The following is a 17,465-nucleotide window of genomic DNA, read 5'->3' as shown; positions in this document are numbered from 1 at the left end:
TTTTTTATTTAAATAGACCACTAGACCACTGAGAACTATTGAAGTTAATCACTATATAGTTGAAAGTATAGTTAAAGATATCAAGACAAAAATAACAGCAGGATCACCAGGGATAATCACAGAGATGTTGAAAGTATTTGGCGAAGGAGAGTATTTTCTCGTAACTCATACAATCAGACAATTGTCATATCCTATGGAGTGTGGAGGAGAATGTTCTTAATGGATAGTACTCAGAACAGAACAGGGTGAAAAATGTCTAGGGAATTATTACTCAGGCCAGGAATATAGAGAGATTGTATGATAGTTGTGCACAAAGTGTGATGTTACATGGTAGTAAAACTTGAAATTTGAATGAATGCTGAGAAAGGGCAAACATGTTCTATTGGATGTGTAATGTTATTGTGAATAAACAATGGAGTGCAAATAGTTTGGGAGAGAAAACTAAGAAGAATCAGCTACAGTGTGTAAGAGAGATGACTGCAATAGTATGGATATATGATGCAGATGACAGGTGGATACACAAGGGCCAGGCAATTAAAGGAAGAAACCTGTAAAATATGAAGATATGGGAGGAGAGTTAAAGCTAATTACAAGTTGCTAAACTTCATTAAGGAGATTCAAAAGACTGACAAATAGGAAAGTGATGTACAGGAAAGAACCACCCAACCCATGCAAGTATAGAACTACATGTGATGATAATGATTCTAGATAAATGACAAAATTTACAAGATGACAAAAGTGGAAACTGACACATTCAAACTTACAAAATGTAAAGACACCAGGCTCTTGTTGCCTTGGTTAACCTAACAGTATATCAATACCACTTCATTGTGAGCTAGGATGGGAACCAGCTGTGAAAATCAACACACCAACAATAATGCAAATATTTAAAATTTGTAGAACAAATTACCTCAGGATGGCAATGATAAATATATATTTTATCTCATCATCTGCTACACGTTTGCTTAATCCTATGATTCACTGCAACAATAAGAGACTCCCCAACGACTCATCTTTAAGGATTACTTAAAAAGAGAATATTAGAATTGTTTTCCCCATTGCTTTTAGATGGTCTACAGAATTAGAACTCAAACTAGTAATCTAATAAAACAAAGCAATCCTGCTATTTACAATGGGAAATATTTTATCAACTCATGATAACTATTTACAGGTAAGAATTAAATGTGTTGATCACAGACAGGACAACATCAATTACAGAATATGAACTTTTGGTTGGTAAGTCAATACACTACCAACATGGCCAGTTTTCTCTACATTAAACATACCAGGATATAAAACTTGAGCTTAAGGTTTTATAGCTACTTTAACCATAAATAATTATATACATAGACATGTATTTAAATTCATTCTACTCAACTACCAGAGCCTTTTAAATGACAGTTATAAGAAAGATGATGAAAGTGAAATAATCTACTTCATTTATGACATGTAAATGACTTAAAATGTTAGAGTATATATATTAATTGCTGAGAAAATGTTTATGTAATAAAGCCTGTTGATATATACAAATTCCTGTTTATATAGAAAAATATTCAATTCATTAAATATATAATCAAAGAATAATTTAAATAAAAGAGAACATGAACTGAAACAATAGGCATATTTTTCAAAACACTTTTTCAAAATGTTGCTGTTAGCTAGCTTTTAGTAAATTGGATTGTTTACAACCACTGCTTGAAGAAGACTCTCACATCCAGCTAATACAGTTTTCATATTGCACATCAACAATAAGTAATTTTCAACAATTAAAAACAATGCAAAAAACAAATTTCGTAATAATTTCATAATTATTATCAACACAAAAAATAATTTTTACGCATTGTATAAACTTTTTTTTTTCAAGGAGAGAGGGATGTACACCTTGCCTGAAGTGGAATATTTGGGTTTGTTGTGCAAGTATTTATAAGATTCATATTGATTTTGAAGAGCTGAAAACATTAGTAAAAAGCGAAAAAAAAAAAAAATTAAGGAACATAAGACATAAAAGCAGTGTTGTTGTGGGATGTGACAAAGAATGATTGTAAATATTGTTGGTACACAACCTTGGATGGATGAGCTAATGGTGATAAGATGTAGCAGTGACATGTATAGTAATAACAATAATAAAATATTGCAACAGAAGTAATCAACTAATTCAATAGGACATTAAAGGAAGGATATAAAGTGAGGACACAACACAGGAATGAAGCAAAAAACTTAATAGATTTAGAAGCAAAGGACATGAAAATGTTGGTGAGAAATAGTGATGCAACTGATTGAAAGAGAAGTTTGGTTTGAATAACCTTCTTCTAAATCAAGTGAGAGTGTTGCTGATTGAAAAGAAAGCCATTTATATGGGGGTGGCCCAGCACAACATATGTTGAAAGGAAAATGGTGATGAGTAACAGAGGATAGTGGAGTTACAATATAACTGACTGGAATTTGAAATGAAAGAAATACATTCGTTTATGAAAAAGGTAAGAAAAAAATGAGAGGGTTTTATGCAAAACTCTGCAAAAGCTACTTTGATTACTGAGAATGAAAAGGAAGACATGAAGATTCAGTTGAAAGTAGTTCTCACAACCTTTCAAGATATTAGAGAAGTTGGAGTTATTCTCTTGCTTAGGGAGATGAAAAAAAATCAATTTCAGGATATACCATTAAAAAATAATCCAAGGGGAATGAAAAATTGAATATACTCTGCAGAAGAAAATAGCTAATTCAGAGTGGGAGAGAGACTGGACAAACCTGAAGGTAGTGTACAGGTTAGCATATAGTGTGGGTAAGCAAAGAGTAGAAATGAGTGATAAAGATACTAGTTGTACAGAAATATTTGATGTCATTAATAAACATCTATTTTTTATTTAATCCTACAAGTATAATTATCAAAGTAACCCACAATGTTTTACTTTTAAAGGATCAATTAATTTTACAATGCAAGTAATTAGCAATAATAGAAGTGGAGCATCACAGTAAAATAAGTTTAGCGCAAAAAAAAAAAAAAGGAGAAAGATAAATAATAAGGTACAACAGCAGCTGTGATACAGTGGGCTTAAGACAACAGAAGCAACATGAAATAATACTGCCAAATTCATTGGATGGATGGATTATTGGACAAATTAAGCTAAGAATTATACCAAACATGCATATTACCAAGTTGTATTATTAAAACAGTCACATGGTTTTGTCTTCTTTTGACAAGGACTTTAATCAAGAATATTGATAGAAATTGAGAGATGTGAAAATTACAAAATTATTAATCTTCCCACTCACAGGTATCACTTATTCCATTAGATTAATCATAATAAACCATTCCCTTTTTTTACAAAAAAAGTTGAACAATTATTTATATTATACACACACACATGTGCATATATGTATATACATACACATACAAATATATATGTTCACACATGATAGTATTTATGCATGTCACTTAAGTGTGTGTATAGAAATCGGAGAATAAATCTGACACAGAGGAAGCAAGCAATACGTGATGATGTCTTTGACATGTAGTAGAATATTCCTGAAGAAAATATAGTAATAGTTCTTTCTAATTTTGGCACAAGGCCAGCAATTTTGAGGGAAGGGGAAAATCAAGTACACTGACCCCCATGCTTGACAGGTACTTTATTTTATCATCCCTGAAAGGATGAAAGGCAAAGTTGACCATGTCAGGATTTGAACTCAGAATGTAAAGAGTCAGAAGAAATGCCACTAAGCATTTTGTCCGATGTGCTAACAATTCAACTCAGCACCTTAAAATCTACTAATAATATTGATAACTAAAGTTATATGCATTGTCAATTCCATAATTCTAATTAAAAGAGATGATAAATTAACTTGCACTGAATATGTGATTTGTGCAAAAAAATTAATAACTAGCAATCTCATACAAAACAGTGTTATTAAGGATTCAAAGTTGTTTTACATCAAACAAATGTATTTAATGAACTAGAAATACATTTTAAATTATTAGTTAATGGAGTAAATCTTTAAAGATGAGAGACATTTAAAAGTAAAAGTTAAGAATGACCAATTATTTGTATAATTAATACATTAATTGATTATCAAATGAAAGGTCAAATACAACTGCTAGGGTTGATGTCATCTGCTTGAAGTTTATTATTTAATGAAATTTTCTAAGATATATTCCAACTATGATATAACTGAAAATGACATTTTTTAATTTCAGCAATAAAAAAAAATCAATAAAAATAGTCTACAACATCACACAATTGGAAAAAAACCAATATAGGCTTGTTATTACCATCTACATATGTATTACTGTAATATCTGAGTTTATTGTGAAATGTCATCTTAAACAAAATGAGTCTTGAGTTTAGGAGATACCTTTTACCTTTAGTACCAAATCCTTTGACATTTACTTCTGATGAATATTGTCCATGACAGATAAAGTATAAAAGAATGTTACTGATGAAAAATGTAGAGTGCAAGCACTAGAGTATTTTAAGTTTAGCTAAGCCACACATAGAGGAAGTTAATGTTAATGCATGTAGAGTAACAGCATTGGTTACTGAAGGTGACTGAAATAGTGTGAGGTAGTCCTACCTACAGTAATGTCCTTGTTGGGATTTCAGGTCCTCCAAAACTTCATAAGAATAACACTTCTTCACCCATTAGCAGTCAATACTCAAAAGAATATATAGGAAATAGTCTAAATGAATATAACTTCGTAATTAATGAAGGAAAAAAAAAATTTTTAAAGTGGTTTTGGTGTAACTGATAAAAACTTTAATTACCTAAAAAAAATATTTCCAATTACAAGATAGTGATATACTTAAACTAACTCTCACACAGATACAAGACTACAATACATTTTATTTTAAAAGATTATTTATTGAAATCTTAAATACTTATGTAGTAAAATTAAAATTGAAATATTTGTTAATATCCAAAGTAGTTTTGAATTTACAAGTGAAGAAATATTAGCAAAGTTTCTTTGTATTAAATTATCCTTTTACATTGTTGGTAGACTATGGCATTTTTTATAATATGTAATATCTGTAGACAATACAATATATATTTAAAAATAAGTTCACCAGAAAATTAGTTTTAAAAGAATGTATTCAAATATTTTATTCAATCAATAAAGAAAACACTAACCTATTGATTTACACACTTAATATGAGAACATTTTATTGACCTAAGAAGCCTATTTGAAGCTCTTTCAATTATTTGGAAAAGGTTTCAATACTTACAAAATGCAATAATATTATTCTAAAGTTATTGCATCTGAGGTTTATATAAATGAATTGATACAAGATTAATACCAGCATTAAAATAACTACTAACAAATACTGAAATCTCATAGAAAGTTAAACAAATATATGATAAATGCAACATGCAAATGTTTGGAAATGTTGACAGAACTTTACTGAAATATGGGATTTCTTTGAAAAAACAAATACAAAAAAAAAAAATTCCATTCTGGACATCTTAGATTTTAAACTATAAACTGTATTAAAAATCAATATGATTAATAATTTAATATATGCACTTGAAAGAGCTTTAAATGACAATACCGATGAATACACAAATGTTGAATGGTACTAGCTGTAATATGCTGTCTCAGAGAAAATTTCTCAAAGAGACTTGTGTGTGAAGAACACAGACTTGTAGATTTCTTAAGTTCTTGATGAGAAATCAAAAGACCTGAACCTACTGATTTCGAAACCTTTACAGAAATAGAAGATACTGTATTTATATAAATGCATTACTCTATATCCTAAAATTTTAAACCCTGCCTTGCATGACTAATCTCTCAATTCCTTTGGACTCAGTACTTTATCCAGATTTAAATAGTCCTGTGTACATGTATACATGATAATCTTATATCATATCAATCAACTGTTTCTCTTAATGAATGTAACTACCCTTATTTTTTACAATCTTTCTACAGTTAGTAACATTAATTGCCCTTCCATTGTATTGGTCTTATTTTTCACAATCTTTCAATATTAATGTGAAAAATTAATGTTCAATAACCTTAATTTTATTATCTTTGTAGAGTTTTGAATAGAAAATCTTATATTTAGTTCTGAACTTACTCCAATGGTTTAAAATAGAATACAGGAAAGCTTAAATCCATCTTTCTTTCAACAACTTTTTGTCCCTGTCAATTCCTTTTTTTAAATTAAACTTTATTTTGCCAAGTTCACAGTCATCAATAAACTATATATGAAGTGTCTAAATGTTAGCTGTTCAGTGAAATCTTAACTAGGACCTGTTTATGTAGTAAATAATCTCAGTATATATTAGACAAAATAACTATTGCTGTTTGGTTACATCTCTTTACATTTGGGTGCAAATCCCACCCAGTTCCAATTTGCCTTTTATACTTCCAAGGTCAATAAGAGAGAACCAGGGATGAGGTAATAGATTATTAAATGATGCTTAAGCATGGTCAAGTTCCAATAATTGAAACCAATTTTTTAACCAATTACAATTAGTCTTATAGCATCATGCTGTTATATTTTCTTCGAACTTAGTGTTTTACTAACAATAATCAAAATTATTTTTGTAAGGTATGTGAATGAAAGAAAAAGAAAGAGCACTAAAATAATTATCTCCACTTGTAAATATATTTTCTGACAAATTCAATTTATTGAAAATATTACCTGGTTTCTTTACGAAATAACAGAAAAAAAATAGATAACAAATAATAAAATGTGAAATAAAAAGCACTTAAAAAAATTTTTTTTTGTTTTGGATAACCAATGGTTGCTAGTTTGAAAAATTTTGTCTATAAGAAATGCCTTATTAGAAATAAAGGGCTACTGGCTCTTATACATCATTCTACTATATATAACATTGTGTGTGTGTGTGTGTGTGTGTGTGTGTATATATATATATATATATATATATACACACACACTCATACAATGTATTACTTACAAACTTGAAAGGAAATCTGTATAAACCCTTTTGATATCAATTACCAGCCAGCCTAAGACCACCCCTAAGTTTATGACACAAACTTACTGTTTTAAAGTAATCTAAATTAAAAGTTTCCATCAAAAGTTTTCTGTTAGATTTATGTTTCAAACACCAACATAATAATGACAAAATTATTTTACTAAATTCTTCATTATTTTCAAAATTATTTGAAACAAAGGCAGTGTATTTCAACAGAAATATTGGTAACAAAAGATTAAAAGTGATAAAGGATGTTTTAAGATAATACATAATTTTCATTTGGTGTGATGGTAAATTTGGATGGATATTTCAAATATACAGCATATGAAATAAAGGGAGAAAGAAAAAGATAAAAACGGAGTTTGGTATCAAAAAATCTTTTTTTGCAAGTAGATTATAAACTTGCAAATTATTTTCAAATATTCTCTTTTCTAAATGTATTTGCAAAGTTGAAGCTAGTACAAACATATATTTTATAACTACAAAAAATATATAAGGCAACAAATATATATATTTTATTACAGAAAAAAAAATAATAACTGAAAGAATTTCTTTCCAGTTGAGGTTTTTTTTTGTTTTCTAATTCATAGATTCATTTTTTTTAATCTCTTGTTAACAGATAATGTGGAATGTTTTGAAAATACAAGCAACCATTTAAAAAAAAATATGCATAGTAAAGAATTACTCCACTATTCTCATTGATTAATACATTAAAAACAACTTACATATACATAATCCCTATTTTATATATATGTTTGTGTGTACATGTGTGACTTTGTGTTGGTGTGTGTGTATGTAAAAGGGAACATGACTGCATATGTGCTTACACATAAACATATAGGAAAACATACATACATATATATATATATATATATATACACATACACACACACATAGATACAAATGTGTGTGTATATATAAAAACATATTTACGCACATACACACACACACACACTACACATATCATCACGACTATCAGCATCATTTTATACCTCCACTTCATGCTGGCATTGGTTGGACAGCCTGACCAGGATTTGGCAAATCGGAAGAACATGTTATACTCCAATATCTCTGTTTTGGCATTGTTTCTATATCTCAATACCTTTGTTAATCCCAGCCCCTTTACAGATAGTACTTATTACTTTTTCTCCTATGAAATGAAATAAAATTAGAAAAAATAAATAGAAAATAAAATGGATGTTCAGTAGATGTTTAACTATCATAAACATTAAAGTTTAGTACAGTTTAAAGTTTAACATTTAATACAGTTAAACCCACTGTCACTCATGCAGCTTAAGTAATAGAGTCAGGCACTATTGTGAAGGCTGCAATAACTTATAGTCCTTATTCATTTAGAGACCAATTTCAGAGGCTACTTTCCTACTGATTATTTCCTCATTTTCTGGCATTATTACTATTGCTTTATTATCTTTATTCTATTTTATTTTTTTACTTCCTATATTTTATTTCTTCCTGCTTCCACCCATCCCTTCTATTCTGAGTTTCTTTTGCACTTCTGTTCTTGATTCTCTAACCTATTATAAGAGATGCTTTGAAGTTTGTAAATTATGTTTTTAAAATTCTTGATAATGTGATTCTTATGTTCTATATAATTACATTATAATCATATATGACTATTATTATGATGCAACATAAGTGTTATTAACAGCTATAAGAGGAATGAGCATTTTGAAATACCACTGATTTTGTTTTCTGCTGTTCTTCATTCACTCTCTCTCTCTCTCACACACACACTTTATTTCTGGGTAGCGGTAGTCTGGTTAACCCACAAATAAATAATATTTATCCACCAATGCAGTGTTGACATTTCATTCTTATTTCTTCATTATTAACGTATGTGCACATGTGTGTGTGCATATATATATATGTGTGTGTGTGTGTGTGTGTGTGTGTATATATATATATATATATATACACACACACACACATACATACATACATACATACATACACACACACATATATTTATATATATATGCACACACTAATACTCACATGTACATGAATCATCATCATCATTGATGTTGACATCTAGTTTTCTATGCTTGTATGGGTCAGATGAAACTATGTTAGGGGATAAATTTCTATGGCTGGATGCACTTCTTAATACTAACCCTCACCTGTTACTAAGTGAGGTAATAACCTCACAGTCTATCAAACAAGAAACTGGGTATCAATGGTTACATGGGAAACTGGCAAAAAATGTCAACATTTGTAATAACAGTGAAATGTTACAACCATCCTCCACCTATTCTGATGTCATTGGTCACTTATTCAAATGTACACATTTTAATTTATGGAGTACTCACTATACCTATATTAACACCCCCATTCTTCACCTCTAAAATGCGTATTTCAGGCCTTTCTACCATCATAGTTTCCTTTCTAAATTTACATTTATTGTGCACAAGGTAACCTGCTACACACCTACTCTGCATAGTATTTGGCATAAGGAAGGACATCCAGTGGTAGAAGACAAACCAAATGATTTGTTTGAGTATATAGCCCTTTGGAGCAGAATCTCCCAATGAGAAGCAACTTGACTGTAACAACCCATCCAGCTTATGTCAGCATAAGTAGCCATGAAAAATATATGTACATACATCTATACATGCAAATTCACACATATATACATTTTATAAACATACATAAAGACATATATATATATATATATATATATATATAAACATACACACAGATATATACCTATTTATAAACACAAACATATGTGCATACACACATATATGTAAACAAATACACATATACATATGCACATTTGCAAACATATATACATTGCAAATATATACTTTTATTCTTTTACTTGTTTTAGTCATTTGACTGCAGCCATGCTGGAGCACTGCCTTTAGTCGAGCAAATTGACCCAGGATTTATTTTTCTTTGTAAGCCTAGTATTTATTGTATCGTTCTCTTTTACTGAACTGCTAAGTTACGGGGAACATAAACACACTAACATCAGTTGTCAAGCAATGGTGGAAGGACAAACATACACACAAATACACACACACACACACACACACATATATATATAACGGGCTTCTTTCAGTTTCCGTCTACCAATTCTACTCACAAAGCTTCGGTCAGCCTGAGGTTATAGAAGGTGACACTTGCCCAAGGTGCCATGCAGTGGGACTGAACTCAGAATCATGTGGTTGGGAAGCAAGCTTCTTACTACAGTCATTCCTGTGCCTATATATAAATACATACACAAATATATATGTATACATATAAACATATATATCAGCCATATAATATCCAATCCCCATACACACATTGCATCTAACACATTGTATCTTCCAGGTTTTTTGTTACTCCACTCTTTGAGGAGCTTCTGTCACAAAACTTGAAAGTCATATTCAACTTTTCATTTAAATAAAAATAGACTACACATTTACATGGAGTCCTTAAAGTATACGTATATTTGAAGGATGTTTTTACAACCATAAAAACTGCTGTGATCAATAATTAAGGGACTCACAACAAACATAGATATTTTTGATAATTTTTTTGACAGTTCTTTGTAGTTTGCCAACAGTTGGTGTAATCAGGCTGTCAGATAGGCCAATTAAGAGCAAAACTTTGAAGTCACTGTCAATATGCATGTGTGTGTGTGTATGTATATATTGATATTTGCATGTCAATATATATATATATATATATGTACATTTGTATATATTATACACACATCTATAGATAGATACATATAAGAAATATGCAGTTTACATCACTAGTCATGGAATCTTAATGTTTTAATTTTAGAAGTAGGGCTGTAAAAGATTTTGGCATTTTAAAATGCTTCAGTAATCTCTATTCATGATAAAATGTTGGAAATCATTTATAAAATATGTAAAAGATACTATTTCTGAACATTGCATTTGTATTGAGAGTCTGGCTTAAATTGTAACTGTAGCTCCTCAATATACTTCCAATGATATTTGATGGGAGAATTATGTTTGGAGCCATACAGTTTTTAACAGAGTTAAGACCAAGTCCACTGATTGAATCATTGACAAGCTAAAAGTTCTTGTAGCTGTCACAAAATATCACATGAATATTTATTAAAAGTTTAATTGCTCCATTTGCAGTAATAGTGAAATGTAAATGTCAACTGCAAAAATTCATACTGGTAGGATTATATTTAGGTCTGTAGTATTTATTATTAGGAATACACATGCTTTTAATAACTATGCTTTAAATGAATTATTATTACTAAGAGAATCATTGCTCTGTAAGTAGTTTTCTACAAGTTATTTTAATAAAAATATACCTTTATACACATACACATATATCTATATAATATATATAGTATAAAATATATATAATGTAATATATATAATATAATGTGCGTGTGTGTGTGTGTATTTGCATGTCTATGTATGTATGTGTATATATATATATATATATAAATATATATAAATATATATATATATATATATAAATAAACACCTTTACTTGTTTGTCATTTAACTGTGGCCATGCTGGAGCACCGTCTTTAGTCAAACAGATCACCCCCCCCCCGGACTTATTCTTTGTAAGCCTAGAACTTATTCTATCGGTCCCTTTGCCGAACTGCTAAGTTATGGGGGAACAAACGTATACACAAATATACATATATATATATATATATATACATACATATATATATAATGGGCTTCTTTCAGTTTCTGCCTACCAAATCCATTCATAAAGCTTTGGTCAGCCCAAGGCTATAGTAGAAGCACTTGCCCAAAGTGCCAAGCAGTGAGACTTAACCTGGAACCATGTGGTTGGGAAGCAAGCGTCTTACCGCACACACACACACATATATATTCACACACTAATATATATAATGTAATAGATATATCAATTAACTTATCTGAAATATAGGACTACATTTTCCAATGTATCCTTTCCTATTTAAGATGGTACGGTATGATTTAGGGAAAATTTGGCTGCCATATCTTGTCAGACCTGGACAGAAGTTTAACTTTATTGACTCAAATTTTGTTCTTGTGTATTCCCAGATCAGTCATAATCAAAGACAACTATGATGAAAGGTGATTCAGTCATGACAACCCTGTCATCTCTATATCAAGAACAATATTGTTCAGTATAACCTTTAGAACTATAGGCAGGGTGCAATTTAGGAGATTTGGCAGCTATTTTTATCAGATCAAGTGACCACAAGTCAGTTACCTGTTTTTTTCCTCTTCTTTCTTCTGCCTTGTACTTTCTAGGTGGCTGTACTAACTGACAATTCAGGTTGTTACTTTATACATTCTCTTTCATATCTTCAGAGTAGGTGGCTGAACTAACTGACAATTTAGCTCATTACTTCTATGAAGTGGTTATCTTTAAAGACTTGTCACTTTTGATTGATTTACAGAGGCTGATGGAAAGAGAGGTGTTCTTCAGCTACAAATATTCATAACAACACCTTAAAATCATTATTAAGTTGTTGAGTAGATAGCCAGTTCACTTGATTTACATTATCTAGTTTTGGCCATCACAGTTTAAAACTCACATTTCAATGGAGGCCAGCCTTGCACTTCATGCATCCAGATTGGGTAAATAACTTCAAGTAATAATTTTAAATGTAAATTGAATTGATATGCCCTGTCACAAACAGAAACTGACTTTGTACCGAGTCAAAAAAAAACTGTTAATGTGTGTTGTTGCTATTTTCTTAGGATAATGGAACTGGTACAAATGCAAATAATAAAAAATGAAAATAATAATATCAAAAAAAGATTAATTTGTTTGATATTTAATTCACTACCTCATCATTGTAACTGCAAGTCTTAGTAAGGGAGTGAATTTACTTTTCATATATGTGAATTTTGATAAAAGCAGCACCAAGTAACACTGTTAGGTAAATTCAATTGTCCCCCATAAATTTGGCCTTGTGCCTAAGGAAGAAATCCTTATTGCGATCATTACTATTGTTAAAAGAATTAGACTGCTTTGTTTTCCAGTAATTTTGATGAGGTAATTCAGTTTCTTTAAATTTGTAATTGTATTTGGAGGTGTCTGTGTGTGTGGGGAATTTAAATAGAAAAAAATTCGATGAACTTTAAAAGAAATTTATTAAAATTATAAAATGTTAACTAAATTGTCAATTTTTAAAACATTTGTGTAATGTTACACAAAGCAGGTTTTTGTTTTCGCAATATCACCAATTTCTTTGTTTATTGACCTGTTTGCTGTCCAAGTAGTTAAATGGAAAGACCATTATATTGGCATTCAGTATTCACAAGTTCTTAACAGTATCCAATATAGAATCTTCCTGCCTCAAAATAAATATATATGCAAGAATATACATGTATCACAAGACTTACTTTGTTGTTTTTTTTTTTTTCAATTGATATGTTTTCTGTTCTTCTTTTAAGCCAATGCTTTGGAATATATACAATATACAATGACAGCTAACAAGTTTTATGGAGAAAAAAAAAACCCCCAGATAACAGGAATCCCCCCTCCCTAAAAAAAAAAAAGAAAAGATTTTCTCTACCATTATATCAATGGTGTCAGCAAATTTACCACTTAGAAAATCTTAAGGTGAATATTGCACATAACAATATCCTGGAAATACTTTAAAATGGAATTTCCTATTCTTTTAAAAAAAGGACTTGGATATAGCAATTAGAGCAAAATTTCACTTGTGTACAAGGTAAAAAAAAAAAAAATCATTAACTGTTGTCTTTTACTCATCAGTGTCAATCAGAGAAGTGGAATGTAAAATGTGGAAAATCTAGTACAAACTATAATATAAGTGAATATCCACAAACCTATGCAGACCCTACTGCTAGGAGATTCACCAGCACAAGTATATACAGACTGAAATTGCTGATTCATGCGTGATGTTTCTGGAGTAACATTACGATGTCGAGGATGTTCCTTTGTGCCAAGAATGACCAAAACCCATTCTCGTAATTCTGCTGTAAAAGAGTAAGAAAAGTTTACAGTTAAATACAAATAATTTACAGTGGATAGAATTATAAAGATCATACTAGAACCAGAGAATTACATTTATGCTCTTAGAAGTTCAGTTTGTAACAATTTGTGAAAACATAACTAGTAAGTCAATCATATTTCTGTTTATAAATCAAAGAGAGACAACAATTAAACAGTTCTGATGTATTTAATTAGTATGCTAATTAAGAAATATTATAGCTAACATTTGCGGGAATATGAAGTATTGGTCTAAGGCAGAGATTCTCAACAATCCATTTTTTTGAGTAAAATTTATAAATTAACCCCCATGTTAAATTAGTTTTGTCATGATACCTGACTTGCCATCTAGGTAGGTGTTAGGCATAACAACTTAAAAAAGGAGCTCTACAAAAAAAAGTGTGTGTGTGGGGGGGGTAAAACCATTGGTCTAAGAGTTAGGAAGTCATAAGCTAGCTGGGTAGCTGAAGAATGTATTAAGATGTATTCTTAAGAAAGGTACATAACTTATATTTAACTATTTCAAAGAATATTGCTCTCAATCTTATTTAATTATTTCATTGTTGGTAAAGGAAACCTTGGCTCTTGCTGAAATAACTTAAAACAAAACTGTTTTTAAAAATAAATATACTGAACAAGAAGGTATAAGAGCTGTAATTTTTAATCTTTACTTCTAATTCTTTATATGTGAAAATAAGATATGATTTGTTATACTGTACTTGAAAATGCAACAATCTGTATGAAATGTAATAAATAATGCTGATAGATCCAAAATATTTAATGACAGCAGTATTTAAGTTCCTTTTGCAGAAAAGCAAACATTTAAAATTGATTTAATTAGCAATTTTGCAAGTGTAGAAGGCATGTGGGTTTTATAAACAAGTTATTTCTCTTGTTCTTCAATATATTAAAAATATTCCTTTCCTTTTGCCTGACATGTGGTGAGTGGATGCCAGCAACTGAAGAAATGCTGATATGCTGAATTCATGTGATCACCCATATCTGCTAACATGTTCCGCCACATCATCGTCTGCTAACAATATGTTTGTACCTCTAAGCACTTTATGCCTATATGAGAGAATCTCTCAAGGTGAATAATGCAGTAATATGGCACTCTAACAATATAGCCAGGTTAAGTAGGATATAAGAATTTCCACTTTTAAGGAACTACTTGATTAAGTTTTGAAGAATTACTTGACTAAATTTTAAACATATGTTAAAACTTTAAACTATTAATATTAAATATAATTTGACTGGTGGGTAATTTGGGCAAAATTAAATAAAGAATTTATTTGAACCTTATATGCCTTAGTGGTTTAACAAATGCTTCATTTACAAACTAATGTTTAGTGTCAAGTCTCTAATTGATAAGAGAGCCATGGAGAATACACTGAATATATATTTTTTATCTTTAAGTATGCTATGTAACTGCAGCCAGCTGCACAAATAAATGATTCAAAGCATTTTTTTTAAAGGATATTCTTACCTTCATGCTAAGACATAACAACTATAAAGTTATGATAAAAAAAACAAGCTATTAGAACAGTCATCTAGATGCCAAAGGGTTATCTGAATCCTATCCTGTAATGACTGTTATGCTGTGCCCTGGGCAATGTCGATCCTGTCCACATAGTTGTAAAATGTGCCATGGGAAGGCAAAACTTACTGTTTTAAGCAACAAAGATACTGCATGGCTGTTTATTACATTCCAATACTAAGCTCTCATAGTTGGAGTGTGAATGATTGGTTAAAAGTTTTACTTCACAACTGTGGCCACAGGCTTGATCCCATTATATAGTAGCATCTTGGGAAAATGTCATTTTTTTTATAGGATTGGGTTGACTTATACCTTGTAAGCAAAATTGGGTTGATAGAAACTGTAAAGACACCTGTTGGATGGATTGTATCAGTAATTTAAAAGTACACCCATACAACAATACATGGTGTCATGTTGATTCTGCCTGAGAATTATGTTAAAGGTGTATGTAGAATACTCTGTCACTTATTAATTTAGGAGGAGCTAATTCAGTTGATCGAATGACTGAATCCTCATTGTCAAATTACAGAGATCAAGCATCAAGCTTCCATTAGATCCAAGTTTAATTTTATAGATAAACACTGTGGTGCAGAGGTAAGTTAACTGTGATGAAAGTTTGCTTCATTTTAATTCTTGGTTGTAACCAGTTCACTTTGCTTACATTATAAATACAAATAGTATTGTGGTTCTTGCCTAGAAATCTTAAATTTCATATTCTAAGACAGGAATGTAAAACTACAACAGCTCACTCTATCAACATCAAGATGTTTCTGATACCTCATACACTACTAGAAAAAAAATATTCCCCCCTCTGAAAAACCTTAATTTTAAAATTAGGTTAATATATATGTCAAACTGAAAAATATATTCACTTAATTTTAAGGTATTTGACAGGTACAACTATATTTTCATGTATGCAAATGTTAATAATTATGTACTACACTCATTGGTAAGAGAATAAAATTAGCCCTATGTAAATGTTATTTAAGGGAAAATCAAGAAAGCATTGCACCATACTTGGATGGCTATAATAATATGTGCTTTGAATGTTTGTGTTTTCAAGAAAATGATTGTGAAATTTGTACTATTGTTACTTTATAATAGTATTTATAAGGACATGTTTTCTCTAGAGAAAGGCACACTTTATGCAATGTAACTAGTCACCATCTTCATTTTACATCTGAGAACAGTTAAACAGTATTCAAAGAGTTTAAGTATGACATCTTGTTGCAATGTCTCAGTTTTGGCATGGTTTCTGCAGCTAGATGCCCTTCTTAATACCAGCCTCTGTATAGAGTGTATAAGGTACTTTTTTCATGGCATCATAATTAGTGAGGTTGCCATGTAACTTGTAAGACTAAAAGAACAGAGAAGGAAAAGGCTTTATGCTTGAGATTGAAAGATTAAAGACAGAAAGGATAGGCACAAAATTGTTGTTGTAGAGAAGATATATGCCTACTCCAAATTATAACAGGGTAGGTGGGAGTAAATGGTGTGGAGCTGTAAAGAAAGATAAAGATACAATATAACTAGTATAAAATAAAAATCTAAAAAATTGGAAGAAAAACATCATTTAAATGAAAAAAATATGTAAAACTTTGGTAATGAGTTTGTTTGGTAACGATTTTGTTAACCTCCTTTGGAAAGCTTGTTGAAAGTTGGCTGAAAATTAATATTCTTGTATGTGGTATTTAACTAATAAATCAATGTTTAAACTGTTAAAAGTTCTAAATAAGTAGAATATATAAGCAATTAAAGCCATAATTGAAGATTGGGAACAGATTCCCATGTTTTTGATCTGAATTTATCTTTTGGAAATGTTTTTATGAATGATACATTTGATTTGGAGACAATTTCCTTCCTACCGGAATTCTTCTTCATCAGCTATATTAGGAAATGATTACTTCGGTCAAGTTTCCTAAACTCAGGAAAAATCTTTTGGGTCCAGATCAAGTTGAATAAATATCCATATTTTTTTTAAAAAGGGTAAAATAGTCAAGCAGAAAAAAATTATGCACAC

The 17,465-nt window shown here is 30.2% G+C and overlaps 1 protein-coding gene across 3 annotated transcripts in view; it reads right to left on the bottom strand.

Moving 5' to 3' along the window:
- The window catches only part of LOC115210771 (furin), a 219,710-nt gene that overhangs the window by 16,564 nt on the left and 185,681 nt on the right, over positions 1 to 17,465 (bottom strand). For all 3 annotated transcript variants that reach the window (XR_004998783.1, XM_029779490.2, XM_036502230.1), the window contains exon 13: positions 13,746 to 13,895. Coding sequence is in view for 2 of the 3 variants with exons in the window: in XM_029779490.2 (XP_029635350.1) it covers positions 13,746 to 13,895 (150 nt within the window). In the remaining variant the exon portion in view is untranslated. The remainder of the gene's footprint in view (positions 1 to 13,745; positions 13,896 to 17,465) is intronic.

The sequence above is a fragment of the Octopus sinensis genome, linkage group LG4 (genome assembly GCF_006345805.1).
Source record: "Octopus sinensis linkage group LG4, ASM634580v1, whole genome shotgun sequence".
NCBI classification, from domain to species: Eukaryota; Metazoa; Mollusca; class Cephalopoda; order Octopoda; family Octopodidae; genus Octopus; species Octopus sinensis.
This window is presented reverse-complemented; position numbering and strand designations above follow the sequence as displayed.